The 16270-nt window shown below is 40.7% G+C and overlaps 1 protein-coding gene across 1 annotated transcript in view; it reads right to left on the bottom strand.

Moving 5' to 3' along the window:
• The window catches only part of HEG1 (heart development protein with EGF like domains 1), a 75082-nt gene that overhangs the window by 47057 nt on the left and 11755 nt on the right, over nucleotides 1-16270 (bottom strand). The window contains exons 2-3 of the mRNA XM_081302656.1: nucleotides 5718-5999; nucleotides 3763-4062 (exon numbers count right to left, since the gene is read on the bottom strand). Of these exons, the coding sequence (XP_081158782.1) occupies nucleotides 3763-4062; nucleotides 5718-5999 (582 nt within the window). The remainder of the gene's footprint in view (nucleotides 1-3762; nucleotides 4063-5717; nucleotides 6000-16270) is intronic.

The following is a 16270-nucleotide window of genomic DNA, read 5'->3' on the forward strand; positions in this document are numbered from 1 at the left end:
AAAGAAACATTTTTTTTAAAAAATGGGAAGACCAGGGATGTGGATGTAGGTCAGTGGTAGAATGCTTACCTAACATTTGCAAGATTCAGGGTTTGATTCTCATTACCACAAAAACAAAACAACTAAAATGGGAAGACCATTCATTCACCAGGAGCAGACACAAGCAAAGTTACTAGTCTTTATAATAGAAGGTGAAAAGAATGCCTGGTAAAGGTATATGGGTCACTCTCCAGTCACCGCACAATCACAAGTATGCATCAAAATGTTCAACCTTACCTTGACTGCTATCTAGAACTTGGCAATAGTATAGATGAAGCAGCTGATATTTGAGAAGGATAGGCTAAATCTAAAATCATCTAAGTTATTTATACTTTCTCCCTTTACAAAGTGAAATCACCACAATGCAATTTACCTGGACCACATCAGCTCAGCTACCCACAGAAATACTTTCATAAGTTGAGATCCATTATAATACTTTCCACTCCTATTGAGAATCTATATAAAATATCACCTTTTAAAGAACATTAGCACAATTTCCACAAAACGGCAATTGAAGGCATTTTCCATTATGATTCTCAACATTCCTTGTAAATATTCCTCTTAGAATTACAACCCCCCAAACACTTATGCCTATGGATTAAATTGTATGCATACTTTATCTGACAACAATCGCATGCCCCACCCAGCTTCCTTTTGTGCCCTGGTTTCCAGGAAGCTCAGACTAAATTTAGTCCTCAATTGTAGCCATTCTCACACAGTTCAACATACACATATTTCTTCCTGCCTTCCAAAGAAATTTTTCCCCTTTGTTGCTTTGTATACTTTTCCTCCAATGATCAAACAGTACATGATCGATATGGAAAATACAGAAAAGTATAAAGCAGCACAAAAAATAATTTTAAATGGTTTCTGATCTGTTTTTTTAAAGTCTGATTCTGCTGCCTGCTTTAGTGATGTACAGTTTATTTCCAGAAGCAGATAAATCCTGGCTATCCCAGCCTGGGAAAAGGCTAGGCTACACATGTTTCTGGGTGGATCAGTAGGAGTGAAGGGAGACAAAGGCCGAGTGTGTGTGGACTCTCAGATGGTGAAACTAGAAAGGATCTTTCAGATCATCTGGTCTGATGTTTTCAATGAGGAACCCCATCCTCCCTGTGCCAGGCTCCTAGCTCGCCATCTTCATGTTCATCTTGTGAAGAGTGTCACTAATCTGACTAGTCTAAGTGCCAGGTTTTTCTATGGGTCACATTTACCAGACGATGGAATGGACATTTACCAGAGGATGCAGTGGACAAGTGCCAAAAGGCTCAAGCCTTGGGCTGGGGTTGTGACTCAGTGGTGGAATGCTTGCCTTGCACATGTGAGGCATTGGGTTCGATCCTCAACACCGTATAAAAATAAACAAATAAAATAAAAATATTGTGTCCATCTATAACTTAAAAAAAAATCCTAAAAAAGGCTCAAGTCTCTACTGCACCCCTTCACTTCTGTTATTCTACAGAGCTAGCCCAGCTAGGCCAGGCCAATTCCAGGTCTGCTTTGGCAGGTCCTGATGACTCTCCCAAGTACTTACATCAACTTTATCATGGGAAGGTAAAGGGAGAATAAAAGCTCAATATTTCCCCCCAGGGTAGGTAAGAGGTATATAGAGCTCTGTTTGGTGGATTGACAGGTGCCAACCCAGCTTTAAAAATAAAGTAGAACTTGGGCTGGGGTTGTGGCTCAGTGGTAGAGCACTTGCCTTGCATGTGTGAGGCCCTGGGTTCAATTCTCAGCACCGCATTAAATAAACAAATAAACAAATAAATAAAGGTGTGTGTCCATCTACAACTAAAAATATAAAAAATTTAAAAAATAAAGCAGAACTTTGTTTCTCCTTGGATTTCAGATTCTGTTCCATGTGTCTTCTTCCCAAAAGCCCTCTCCATTATCTAAGAGGGTGGTCTGACTTTACCTAGAGCAGAATACCTAATTCACCAAGGAAAAGAAATTCTCAGTAGAAGGCTCGAATATGAAAGATGTGATAGAAATCTCCTAATATTAGAATGCTAAGGTTCTAAAAGGACAATTGCTCAAAGAATTTGAGGGCAATATTTTTTTTAAGTGTTGAAAAATATAGGTAAGTAGACAGTTGTATCCAGTAAAGTTAGAAACATGGGCTGATTTTCAAATAAACCACATACTGGGTTAAATTTAAATTATAAATATTAAATGACCCTGACTAAAATCAAAGTGGAGCTTCCTAGGAAATGCTTCCTTTCCACTGTTTGGTAAAGTTGGTTATAAATCACTGAACCACAGAACTTTGAATCTGCAAAGAATCATAGCTTTTATCCAATCCAACCAATGTTTATGAATAATCTTAAAAAGCAAACTCCTAAAATATGAATCATAAATTATATCCAAACCCCAGTCAGCAGGAAACTGTCTACAAAGTAAATGGAAGAGGAACTGGCTGCTTTAAATAGGCATTACAAAAAGGACCTCTGGGTTCAGTTTTTGCTTTGATGACATAAGCCCAAAACTTCTAGTCTTACAAAGCACTCTAAAAATCTCTGACACAAGAATTTTAAAACAGCATTTTCCGAAGCAACCTAACCTCAATTTCCCAAGAAGGTTCCTGACTCTCTCCGTTCTGCTCCCTATTGCCTGAGTATGAAAACAAGCAGTAGACACCGACCCCAACTAACACCTGAGAAGAGAGGAAAGGGCATTTTCCAGCATTCTCATGGCAGCATGTGCCCTGTGAGGGTATTTGGGCACATATTAATACCTATTTCTTTTCAATTGTACCTTGTTTTTGGTCTGCAGGGACCCTAGGAGAAGTAATAGAAGTAGCATGTGTTCCCAAGAGGACTACAGTCTCTGAGTGGGTAGGCTTTGGATGACCTGGTATGACAAGGTGTATAGCACAAAGGTCCAGAAGGTGTAGAAAGGCTCATGGAAATGGAATTCTTGAGCTGAGACTCAACTGATGAGTAGGAAGTGGAATGGCAGAGAGGAGTACTCCACAGCTGTAGTGACTAATATCATGCCCTGCAAACACCTGCAATGCATTTTTTCCCCAAAATGAAGCCTAGAAAAAACATATACCCATGTTTTCTTTGACAACTAAAGAAATGTTTTTGCAATCTTGAAGAAATAAAACTAATTCCTAATCAGATGGTATGGTGCTCACCATTTCTTACAAGCACCCTGGCATGTATTGTTGTGTAAGAATACACACTAGTAACACTTAAGCCTTTGTTTTTTGTTTGTGTGGGGGGGGGCGGGGGAGTGTGTGTGTGTAGGGGAGAGGGATGGAGGAAGCATGGGTTGGTGGAGAGAAGGCCCATCATACCCACCAGACTAACTATTATTTTTTTCTTGTATAGTTAAAGAAAACATATTTTAAACATACTGAAATAAGCTCTGTAGATTATACTTCTACCCCAAATACTTAGCATTAAAGGAATTTTTTTTAAAGAGAGAGAGAGAGAATTTTAATATTTATTTTTTAATTATTGGCGGACAAAACATCTTTGTATGTGGTGCTGAGGATCGAACCCAGGCCGCACGTATGCCAGGCGAGCGCACTACCGCTTGAGCCATATCCCCAGCCCTAAAGGAATGTTTTTTAAATTTTTCTTGTTTTTGCTTGCTTGTTTGTTTTTGGTTTTTGCTTATTTCCCCCTTAGCTCCTGTTTAGGTATTTAGCTAGCTAGTTATACACATTTACTTGTGGCTATTTTGAATGACTGGAGAGGTGAGCTGGGAACTCACCTGAGGAATGGTCTGAGGAAGGAGGGTAAGCAGTTGTCTTGGAGGAATGCAGTACGGAGAGCTCTGATCCTAAGGAATTTCTTTTCCTCGACAGCATAGTGGGTTCTCCTGGCTCCAAAGCAGCAAAGGAAGACCAGCTTGAATCTGAAGTGCCAGCCATTTGAGTGTGTACAGATGCTTCTTCTGGCATCCCCGTCCCCTTCTCCAGGGAGACCTGGGGTGTTCCACTCTCTGTTTGAGAAGGGGCTGTTCTTCCTTCTGACCCTGAACTGCTGGATGGAAGCTGAAGCCGTTCCAAGCCTGAAAGCAGAGGGCAACAATTAAAATTCTACCAGCAGACTTTCAAATATCTTCATAATCTTTTAATGGGCTCAACTCTGAGTTCTACAAAATATATAGATGTGAAGAAATCAAGAACAATTTTTCATTCTATGGAAAATGAATTCCTGAAAGGGAGGCCACAAAACAAGACAGAGAGTTTACATTTTTGGATAAAATTACAAGTAAAGGGATAGATTGAAGCTAAGTAACAGATGATATGGACCTATGAGACCAGTGTCAGATCATCATTATTCATCACCCACATCCCACAAAGTTGGTCCCAGAATTGGCTTGAATTCAACATAAACAAGAGTTCCCAATATTTGGATGACCAACAAAACCAGGCAGTTTTATGTGTAGTTTCTAAGCTCTGTAGCCACCATTCATGCATGGGACACAAAATCCCTTCATATGTTTTTCTTTTAAAAACCGAATGTCCACAGTCAGACCTCTTGTCACTAGGTCATGAAACCACAGAGTGACCTTTGCTGGCTTTATCCTCTATTTTCAGAACCTCACTAACTACCAACTTCCTTTTGCTGAGTCTTCACCAAGCCCTGTCTCTTCATCTCTGTGGCCACAAGGTCAACACCTGGATTTGTGTCTACTTGGGTGGTTCCCCCCACTCTAGATTCCCCCTACCCTCTCACGTCCATACCAGACATCTTGTACCTGGCTGCCAGATGAATCTTCATCAAATCTGCTTTACCAGTATCACTCCATTGTGCAAAACTCTTCAGTGACTTCTCACCACACCAAGTATAAACTGTCTGGTTTGCAAAGTCCTCCATGATTGTCCCTGCCCCATTCACACAACGGTCCCACTGGCTGATCATGCTTCCCACAGGGAGGGTGCTGGTCCTACCGCCCCACAAAGAGGCCACCCCTGTCTTTGTCTCTTCTGTACCTTCAATCACATTGAGCATTCCACTCCTTAGTCAACCTTCTCACCTCACTCAGCTACATAGGCTCAAATTCTAGCTTTGAACCCCGTCAATTGTTTGACCTCCAAACATTGGGCTAATAACTTCTCTGAGTTTGTTTCTAAATTCCTAAAATAGGAATAACCTGCTTTCATAAGGACTTAAAATAGTTATGTTGGTATCTAGTAGTACCTAAACATTGCTATTCTGACTTCTCTTCCTCAATTAAGTCTGATGCGTGAAGCCCTAGCCCCCTTTGAAAGCCTTTCCCAAAAATAGCAAACCTCCAAGCTATGCTGACTGGACCAAGAACAGATATTTGAACCACATGAACACAAACAAAACCACACCAACACAACAAACATAAACAAGTACAGTCTTCCCTGGCCACACATCCCACTAGATCTGTGCCCCTGAGATTGGTATTGTGTGGCAGAATCTATGGAGGAGGGACATGGTTTGAATTCAGGCTGACTGGAATGTAGATACCACAGAATGGGCCAGATTACTTAGCAAATCTGCACCCTCCTCTGGTCTATGTTACAAGCAAGCCACAGGCCAGGGGCTTAAGTCACAGGTCTGATCCACTCCAGCCCAGGACCCCTGGATGGGCATAGTTGCTCAAGATGAGGAAGAAGGCAGTAGCAGAAATTGTTATTTTCCAGCACTGGACATACATAAATGAAATGAGCATCCTCAGTACAAACTCACTTAAGGTGCTGCCCTGGGATGTAAGAGTTGTTGCAATTTCAGGTGAAATTTGAGTGAAGTTTGTTCTACTTGAAGACTCGTTTCCTCCTTCAGCAGTTGCCGTTTCAACTAGGAAAGTACGATTTTCTGGAGCCTCTGAAAATGCATGGCTCATTCCAGAGGTCTGAACCATCATGCCCTCTTTGGAGTCCACTGTTGAAAAGTCCGCTTGATTCTGATAAAAGATGGTATTTTCTATATGGGGTTCAGTCTTACTTTCTGGCCAGTGGTTACTCTCAGCAGCTGCAACAATAAGAAAATGCATCAGTGAGAACTTGCTTGTTTCTGAAAAGAAAAGTGAACCTTCAGAAAAGAGAGCATGTATAGACCATTTGAGGTTATTGCTGACGACATGGCTCCTTGAAAATCTCATTTTTATTTTCCACATTTAGGAATATTTCTCTTTCTGCTTAAGATGGAGGACAGCTGGGGACTGTTGAAAAATCTCTGCAAGGATGAATGAAGTCACTTCCATCTCTGAGTGAGGCAGCAATGTCAAACCATCTGACAAGCAGAGGCTGCAGGCAGGCAGAACTAGTTTGTATCTAAATATCATGTGGTGCATGTACAAATACACAAAAAATAAGAAAGTTACCTTTTAGTTTAGTGCTGCCCAAAGATAAAGAGAACAACAAACACAATCCACATAAGTAACTTTAATATAGCCACACTTTAAAAATAATGAAAGTGAAATTAATTTTAATATTTGTATTTAATTCAACATATCCAAAATACTATCATTTCAACATGTAATTGATATAAGAACTATCAAGATATTATATATTTTTAAGCATTAAAACTAAAATTCATTGAGTTTTTTACTAGACACATTGAGCTCTTGATAACCACATGGCTGACTAGTAGCTACCCTATTAAACAGTGCAGTTCCAGATCAACATTACCAGAAGCAGTGGCTCACTTATTTGGGATCGGGTGAATGGTGATTACAAAAACTTCCAGAAGAGATTCTGACAAGTTTCCTAAGGGAATTCTTTCCTTCCCAAATCCCTTATGAATTACTGGTTTTATGCCTCCTATTCTGTTTTCTGGAGGTGATAATTAGCAGAGGCTTCCTGGAGCGGGAGGGAAGTTGCTCAGGCAGCTGGGCTCCTTTGGGGCCCAGCCCCAGACAGGCAAGGCCCATACTTGGCTAAAAATGGGATTTAGAGTGGTATTTCCAGGGACAGCCACCAAGTCCATAAATTGAACTTGGGCAGTGGACAGCAGTGACCCATATATCCTCCCTTTGAGGAGTTCCTATCTGAACTACAAAGGCAAGCTGGCTTCTCCAGAGGAGGTGAAATGGTTTAAGGAAGCTTTCTCTATCCTCTTGGTTAATTGGGAGCAGTGGAAAAATTATCCTCAAAGGAAGCCAGGAAAAAGTGATTGTGGGGAGGCAGAAGGGACTCAGATTCATGCCCAAAGCTGGCAAGCCACAAGCAAAGGAAAGGAAATGAACTTAGCTTTAGTATAGACTTAAAACAAATGTGAGACACCGCCACTGGGGGGTATGGCTGGCCTTAGAGGAAGCAGCTATGTCCCCTTCAGAGAACAAAAGTAAAAGTCCTAGACCCCGGTCAGCTCAAGGAATTCCACTTCAGTTTCCAAGAAGAAAAGAATAGCCACACACAGACAGGACATGGCTCACAATAAACCATGCTCTCTCTGCAGGAGGAGACTAAGGATGTAAGAAAGAGGCTGGGGGTGTGGCTCAGTGGTAGAACACTTGCCTATCACGGAAGAAGCACTGGATTTGATTCCCACCATTACATGTACATTTTTTTTTTTAATGTAAGAAAGAAAAAACATACACTATAAACAAAACTAAAAGGCAGACCATATTCCTGCAGTATCCTCAATAATCCTGCCACTATCAACAACTAAGATGCTAAATAAAATAGTTTTTATAAATATGTCTAAATGTATTGCTGAGTTGGTAAGTTAAGAATCAACTCTTCTGAGATCCCAAATGAACCAAAATTAGGAAACCAGAGAGAAGAATGAAGACTGAAATTGGTACCTGTTCAACATTTGTGACCCTGAACTTTTGTTCTGATGGCTTCAGGGATGCAGGAGGTGAGAGACTCACTCTCTAGGAGGGAATCTAAAAGAAAACCACTGTGAGAGCTGGGACTCCAAACAACTATCCCTGGGGTGTAGGGCAAATAGAAACAAACCTGCCATGAAGTAGGGACAAAAAGGAAACCTGGCCCTTTATCCTGGTTGTAGGCGAAAGAAAAACTTCATCTCTTCAAGAATTTGTAACCATAAAGCTAGCCCTCATGTGGGTGTGCAGCACAAATTTATATTACCTGTGTAGTCTGAACCTAGAGTTGAGGATGTACTTAAAAGTGGTCTTAAACCTTGTGAATATACTGAAAACGACTGAACTATACTCTAAAAAATAAGAATTTATAGTATGTAAATTATATCTCAAATGTGCCTACCTGGCTACATTCATACTATAATTAATGGAGAGGTAGGGAGTGATCCTGATAATGCCTCCAAGTACCTGGCAGAAACAAATGTTAATATTCTCTAGAAAGCATATTTTCTAACCAATTTCTACCAATAAAATCTTTTTTAAAAAAATATTTTTTAGTTATAGATGGACATAATACCTTCATTTTATTTATTTACTTTTATGTGGAGCTGAGAATCGAACCCAGGGCCTCACATGTGCCAGGCATGCACTCTGCTGCTGAGCTACAGCCCCAGCCCACTACCAATAAAATCCAGTGAATAAGAGATTGCATCAAAAATCATAAAATATACAAGAAAATAAGGCATCCATGAGCAGAAGTCAGCAAAGTAGGCAAGCAAAGACTTCTAATTCAGAATAAAGAAAAAGATGCCATAAATAATGCCAAGGATATTTGAAATAAGCCTTAATTAAAATTCTAGAAATGAATAATATAATTGAAATTAAACTCAACAATAGATTAGATATAGCTGAAGAAAGAATTAGAAGGTAGATAATGCCAAGAATGAGATAAAAAGAAAATATGAACAAAAGGTTAATAGACGAGGAAGGAAGAGTGAGAAAGTCCAACATGGGTCTACCTTGAGGTCTAGGAGAAGAGAAGGAAAGCCGAAGTGGAAATATTCAAAAAGACAGTAGCTGAAAGCATAAATCCTGAAATCACACACACACAACACAGCCAGCAACCAAAAGAAAAATATGGAAGATTATCTATAGAAGATAGCAATTAGGCTTACAGATGATTTTTCAACTGCAATAATGGAAAACCAAAAGATAGTAGATAAATATTTTCAATGTGCTAAGAAAGAAAAGAAACTAGAATTATATACTCAGAGAAACTACCTTTCCAAAAATATCTTGAAATTATCAAGTAAGAAAATGTCCAGTCAAAACTGAGTTTATCAACTACACTCACTAAAGGAAATTATAGAGGACTGATTTCAAATAGAAGAAAAACAATTGTAGATGACAGATATCAGATACAAGAAGACATAATGAACAAAGAAAACATGGAATTCATGAAAAATTATAATTTCTCATTAGTGGAATTAATAAAACAAAATGAAACAAATCCTGGATAACAAGAGTCTGTAGGAGGTCTGTGCTGTAGAAGGATAATTTTGAGCTGTGTGAAAATGCATTTAAATTACTCAAACTGATCCTAAAGGATAGAAGCTCTTCTAAACTGATAGAGCCTGGAATGACATGAAACATCCATTGAAAGAAATCAATTAATATTGCCCAAAACAATACAAAAAAATCAATAAATAAGCATGTTACTTAGTGATATGGAGAAAACTACTAAAAGAAGCAATTAAAAAGGCTGAAATTGGTTGATTATGGAGAGCAGAAAATTATGATGGTGGAGTGATCAGGGCTTTTATAATAGCCTTATAAAATCTGTTTGATCTTTAAACTATATGTAAGTTTGATAAAAATAAAAACTAAAAAATTTTAAAGTTGAACAGCATAAATGTCTGTAGTGCCAGCTGAAAGGTTAACTTTGAAATCCCTAAAGTGTACATCTCATAGACAAAGAACATGAAGGTACAATTCACAAAGGGAAATAAAGAAAGACATGAAAGTAGTGTTTAAAAGCAAGGAAGTACAACCCCAAATGAGACAAGATCCTTTTGAAGTTTTATTTATTTCTGCCTATCAAATTGATAAAAAGTTAAAAATAGTATCTAACGTCATTGCAGGTTCAGAAAATGAACAGTTTCATACAATGTTAATAATAATGAAATTGACAGTCTTTCTGATGATAAATTTTGCAATCTATTTCAAAAATCTTAAAAATAGGCATATATTTTGATCCAGGTTTCCATTTCTGGAAATAAATTCTAAGGAAATAGTTAAGGAAGTTCAAAAAGTGTTAGGTACAAGAAAGTTTATCAGTCTTTTTTATAATAATGAAAATTGAAAGCAACCTAAATTTCTGCAATAGTGAGTCAGTTAACTTAAGTATGAGACAAAAAATTGTAAAGGACTGACCAAAATGCCATTGATACAATTTTAGTTATGTATTATGTTTACCCCAAATTGTTAAGTGTCTGCATAAATTACAAAACAGTACATACCATTTGATCTCATTTTATTAAATATCTATCTAATTTAAATTGTGTTTCCTGAGCTGGGCATGGTGGCTCACACTTATAATCCCAGCAACTTGGAAGGCTGAGGCAGGAGAGTTGCAGGTTTGAAGCCAGTCTGGGCAACATAGTGAGACCTTGTCTCAATTTAAATTTTTAAAAAGAGGGAAGTGCTAGGGATTTGGCTCACTGATAGAGGGCCTGCATGAAGCCTTGTGTTCAATTCCCAGCACCACCACCACCAAAGGGGGTAAAAAATGGCTGTATCTTGGTAAAATGACTCCAAGTCTGGAGACCTAGAGAAGTCACTTTGAAATGGGCTTTCGCTGGTTTCCAGACTTCCCCCTAAGTATGATGAAGTTTATATACCTTAAAGATGGCTCGTGAAACATGAAAATAATGTTGTGTGTAGGTTGGGACTCCAGTGACATTCTGAAGTATAAACATGTGAGTGGTTTTTAACTGTACAGCAGAAAGACTGATGAGTTTACTTGTGCCTGGGCCTCTTGGCCCTTTGATGCCTGACTACTGCCAGTACCAGCTGTGGCCATTACTGGTGGCCTTATCAAAGAGAGCTGGCCAATGACCATCTCCCTATCTCTAAGCAGTTAGAGACAAGATACACCCTTTGTCAGTGGCACCACTGCTGGGGTCCACTAACCTCAGAGACCTGCTAGCTCATGATTCTACCTCTACCCTTTTCTTAGTGGGTACCACAGCTGCCTGGATTGGTGAAAAACTGTTAAGTTTGGTGGGATCTACGCCTTTCTTTCCTCAGGAACAAAAGAGGCAAAATTTAAACGTTGCTTCTTTTTACCCATACCTTGTGAATCAGTGTTTTCCATGTGAAGGAAATCAACCTGCTTTCAGCTTTGGGTTCTGGATACAGAAATTCGGTTGAAGAGTCAGTGGATAATGCACAGACTGTGATGAAAGACCACCTGGGTTCTATTTCTAGCTCCACCACTTACATGTCCTATGACCTTAGGTGAGAAACAGAATTGTTTGTGCCTTGGCCTCTTATTTGAAAGAGGTGGATAATAACATTACCTATTTCACTAGCCTGTTATGAAGATAATAGAGTATATTTGTGTAAGAGCTTACAACAATCCCTGATACAGTGAGCACTACATACGTTATAGCTACTGAATCGATTTTGGGTTATCAGCCTTCAACACATAGTTGCAGGATGACTGTGGCTGGAGCTGCTAATCAGTCATGGCTCTGTATCCCCATCTTTCTCCAGGCAGCTGGTCAGAGATGATACCAGAGCTGAAACCCCCAATACTGCCCACAGTCCCTCTTGAAAGTTGGGAGTCTACTTTGATTAAAGGACTGAGGCTGGCCGAGTGGCTGCTCACATCTTAAGAAAAACTGGGTGAATTTGGGAGCACAGGGTAAGGCCAAAACTACCTCCAACATAATAAGCCCCTGGTGTCACCAGCTGTGGGTTCCAAGGGAATAGTAAACCATAGCCCCCTGGATGCTCCTCTATTTCTTTTATTGCCTATAAATTCTACCTGAGAAAGGGGATTAACACATCGTGCAGGCTGGGGCAGGCAGCACCCCAGCCCACCCCCATTGCCACTTGAGTTCCTGCTCCTTTGAGCATCCAAGCACTTTTACACTGTTCCATGTATCTCAGGAGGAATGATGGGTAAATGCTAAAATATTTAGTAAAGTCTAAGGACTAATCCTTTCCAAGCCCTGAGTCATTTTGGTTCTACTGTGGATGAGTTTTGCTGTGGCATGGCTCCTATTCAGCATCTGGGTAAACCCTGAGTAGGACAGTAATTTGGAGTAAACTGGAGAGGACTCTACAGGGACCTATCCTAGGCATGGAAAGGGATCAGGAAGACTGCTCTTGCCCTGGGTGGAAAAGAGAGACGGCCCTAGAGACACAAGAAAGGAGGGATGCCTCAAGCTGCAGAGTCTGGGCCAGCTACAGGGTAACAGGAAGAGGCTGTGTCCTATGAGACACTCTTGGAGAATCCTTTGATGCAGGTAGCATCCTGGAGACTCAAAGGAGGATGGCACTGCTCACCTCACCCAGGCCAGCTCCCCAGGTGGTCAGAGCTGATAATTCAAGTCACAGACCACCGCAATTGAGCCACAGCAACCAACTGCACACTGGAGCTGGGATGCTGGAAATACCATCTTTCCTTCTGCACCAAGGCCATAACTTTCCCTTGTACCATGAATGGAGGTTAAATTAACAAGTTTCGTTGCTTTGCCTGGCTTTTTTCCCCTCAAGTTGACAACTTCCACTTCTGTAGTGTCTTAATGTTCCCAAACATCTGTTTGTGAACCAGCATCATCAGGGATGCTAGCATAGCCGGGAATAGGATTTCCTAATTAGCAGCTGCTACAGTCAACTCCGCCGCCACCCCCCAGTGATTGGGGGATTTTCAGCTTGCATTGTTTCTGAGCAGTGCAGGGGGAGTGTACAGGGAGTGTGCCCTGTCATCTGAAGAGGCAATTTCCTCCCAGAGGGCCTACCCTGCCCCCACCCCTCACCATCAAGCGCTGCAGAGGGACAGATGTCAAGTGCTGCCAGCTACACGCTTGTGTTTCTGAGGCACAGAGTTGAAGAACAAGCCCTTTATTTTCATGTCCCTCCATTTGAATTCAGATTTCACTAATATCTATTCAGTGCTTACCAAATGTTTCCATATGCATTATCTCATTTAATGCTTATGACAGCCCTGTCAAGTGGATATTATTATCCTTATACAGCACATGGGGAAACTGAGGGCCAGAAAGATTGACTGTTCCAGGTCACATTCCAGGTCACACACTCATGAGCAGCAGAGACACGATCTGAACTTCAGTCTTGCCCCGACCCACTCCAGCTTATTCATGAGGCTTCAAGGCACCGGCCAGTAGAGCCAAAGCAAAGAAAGTCCCACTGGCCTGCAAACTTCAGCCTTCAACACAACTACACTAACCTTGCTTCTCTCTCAGAGGAATGAAATGGTGCCTATCACATGGGCTTTGGAATCAGGCAGACTTGGTTTGGCAACAGCTGCACATTATTAGCTGGAAGACTGAGCAAGAGGATTTCTAAATGAGCTTTTCAGAGGTGATTTTTATACATACTGAAAAGAATGATAATAAAGGGAGAGCAGAGCCAGAATGGAGAACAAGTTTGATGGAAACAAGAAAAGTCTTTGTCAACCAAACTGTGAAGGTTGGGGTGATGTTACAACTTCAAAGTGAAAATGTCCCGTAGACAGTTAAAGATAAAGAGCAAGAGACGGCATATGACAGGAAAGTCGAGGATCAAGGGCTGACTGAAGGGAAAATTTGAATCTGGAGGAAGAGGCAGAGCCAGTGACAGGGATACAAATAACAAGGAGAGAACAGGATGAAGTTAAAAGTAGAGGCCAGGGCTGGGGTTGTGGGTCAGTGGTAGAGTGCTCGCCTAGCACACGTGAGGCACTAGGGTCGATCCTCAGCCCCCCATAAAAATGAAATAAAGATATTGTGTCCACCTACAACTAAAAAATAAATATATATTTAAAAAAGTAGAGGCCAGCAAAGAGGAAGCCAATGAATGCTGAAGGGCAGCAGTGGACTCCATGGACAACACACCTACAGAAAGGCCGTGGAGAAGCCAGGGAAAGTTCCTAGGCCTTTCCAGTGTGTCGCTAGGTCAATGAAAGGTGAAGGTCACAGTGCTTGGGTGAAGGTTCATGAGGAGAGGTTCTGGGACAGTACAGTACTCATCCCTAGTCATGGAATTCCCCATTCCTGCCTCCCCTTGGAGATGTCCTGGGATCCTGAACTTGGAAAACCCCTCTTAGAACTGTGGGGTTGGTGCCCTGTTCCTACACTGTTGTGTATTCCAGCAACAGACGGTCAAACCTATGAAAATGAGTTTCTCTGTAATTTTTTAAGATTTTTCTGAAATTCAGTTGCCCACCCAGGGAGGGGGAAAAGTCTTTAAAAGGTGGAGAGAGAATTTTAGCCCCCTCTATTTGGTTCCTTTGAATATGACATGTGGTGCAGACTGAAGAGAAATGGAACGTTGTTCACAGAGACTTCCCAGAGAGTGAAATTATGCTTCTATTCTCAGAGATCCAATTAATAATCCCACACATTTTCCAATCTGCAAAGCACTTTTTACAGGATAATTTAGGAGGCCTAAATATCCTTTTAGATCCTGACAGTCTAAGTGGCAGTCTTGAGGGTAATTCTTGTCCTCTTTTATGGAAGAAAAGACTGAGGCTTTAGCATTTAAGTCACCTACCCAGGTTAACCCAGAAAATAGGTGACAGAGCAGACTGGAGCCAAGCTCTTTAATTCCAGTTTCCTCACTTAACCACACTCAGATGAAAACCAGTGAGGGCCAAGTAGAGAGAAGCACAGCCAGTTCTTACTAAACTAATTCACAGCATGAGTCAAGCTTCACTAGCTAGCACCCATGCTGCTTTGCACCATTCATTCTGGTCAAAGTTGACTGGGCTGTCTTTAATGCCTCTATGCCCCTCAAAGGTGACCACCACCTCAGGACCATAGCATCCAACTATTCTGACCCTCAGATGACAGGACTAAGGCAAAGAAGAGGAGTAATAGTTTCAAATCTGCAACACCGTGAGTGACATTTATGAATTTAAAAAATATTTGCTTTCACACCCATTAGAATGGCTACTAACAAAAAGGAAAATAGGAAGGGTTGGTGGGGATGTGGAGATATTGAAATCCTTATACATTGCTGGTGGAAATGTAAAATGGTACAGTACCCATGGAAAACAGTACAACAGTCCCTCAGAAACTTAGTTACCATTTGATCCAGCAATTTCACTTCTGAGCATATATCCAAAATAACTGAAAGCAGAGACCCAAATAGATACTTGTACACTCATGTTATCAACAATATTATTCTTAATAGCCAAAAGAAGAAAGCAACCCAAGTATCCATCAGTAGACGAATGGATCAACAAAATGTGGTATATACATACAATGGTATATGAAATGAAAATAAATGAAATTCTAATACAGCAACATGAGGAAACCCTGAAAACCTAAGTTAAATAAGCTAGACACAAAAGGACAAATATTGTATGATTCCACTTATATAAAGTTCCTATAATAGGAAGTTCATAGGGAGATAAAGTAGAACAGAGATTACCAGGGGTGAGAGCAGGGAGGTATGGGGATTTACTATTTAAACAGTTTCTAGGGGCTAGGGTTGTGGCTCAGTGGTAGAGCGCTCACCTAGTACTTTTCGAGGCCCTGGGTTCGATCCTCAGCACCACATAAAAATAAATGAATAAAATAAAGATATTGTGTCCAACTACAACAAAAGAATAAATATTATAAAAAAATAGTTTCTATTGGGATAATGAAGAATTTCTGGGAATGAATAATTGGTGATTTTTTTTTTTAATACAGTGCTAAGGATCGAACCCAGTGCCTCAAACATGCAAGGCAGGCACTCTACCACTGAGCTACAGCCCCAGCCCTGGTGATGATTTTAACAATACTGTTACTGTACTCAGAGCCATGGAATTTTATACACTTAGGAATAGTTAAAATGGTAAATTTTCCATTTGTATATTTTGCCACAATAAAAATATACTGAGCACCAATCACAGGCAAGACACTGTGAGGGTTTCAAGGACAAATAAGATATGAACCTGCCTCAAAGAGCTTTTGCTTTCAAGGGAGATAAACCATAAATACTTAGAATGCCTCTGGGGTATGAGAAGTGGCCCAGAGAGGCAGAGTTTGCAAGGTATAAGAAACCCATCCTCCCTTCTGGGCTGCCGGGCCTCTGGTCCAGACAGTGGGGGTCCTTCCCCAATAGGGTCCTCACAGCCTTCCCCCAGGATCTCTCCAAATGAGGGAATTTCAGGCTGGATGGCCAGGGGTGAGATATTCTGAGGCAGTCAGGAATCTCAGGCGTTTCTGGGGAAGGTGACTGTAATCTCTCC

This window comes from Spermophilus citellus (assembly GCF_964194105.1).
Source record: "Spermophilus citellus genome assembly, chromosome: 7".
Classification (NCBI taxonomy): Eukaryota; Metazoa; Chordata; class Mammalia; order Rodentia; family Sciuridae; genus Spermophilus; species Spermophilus citellus.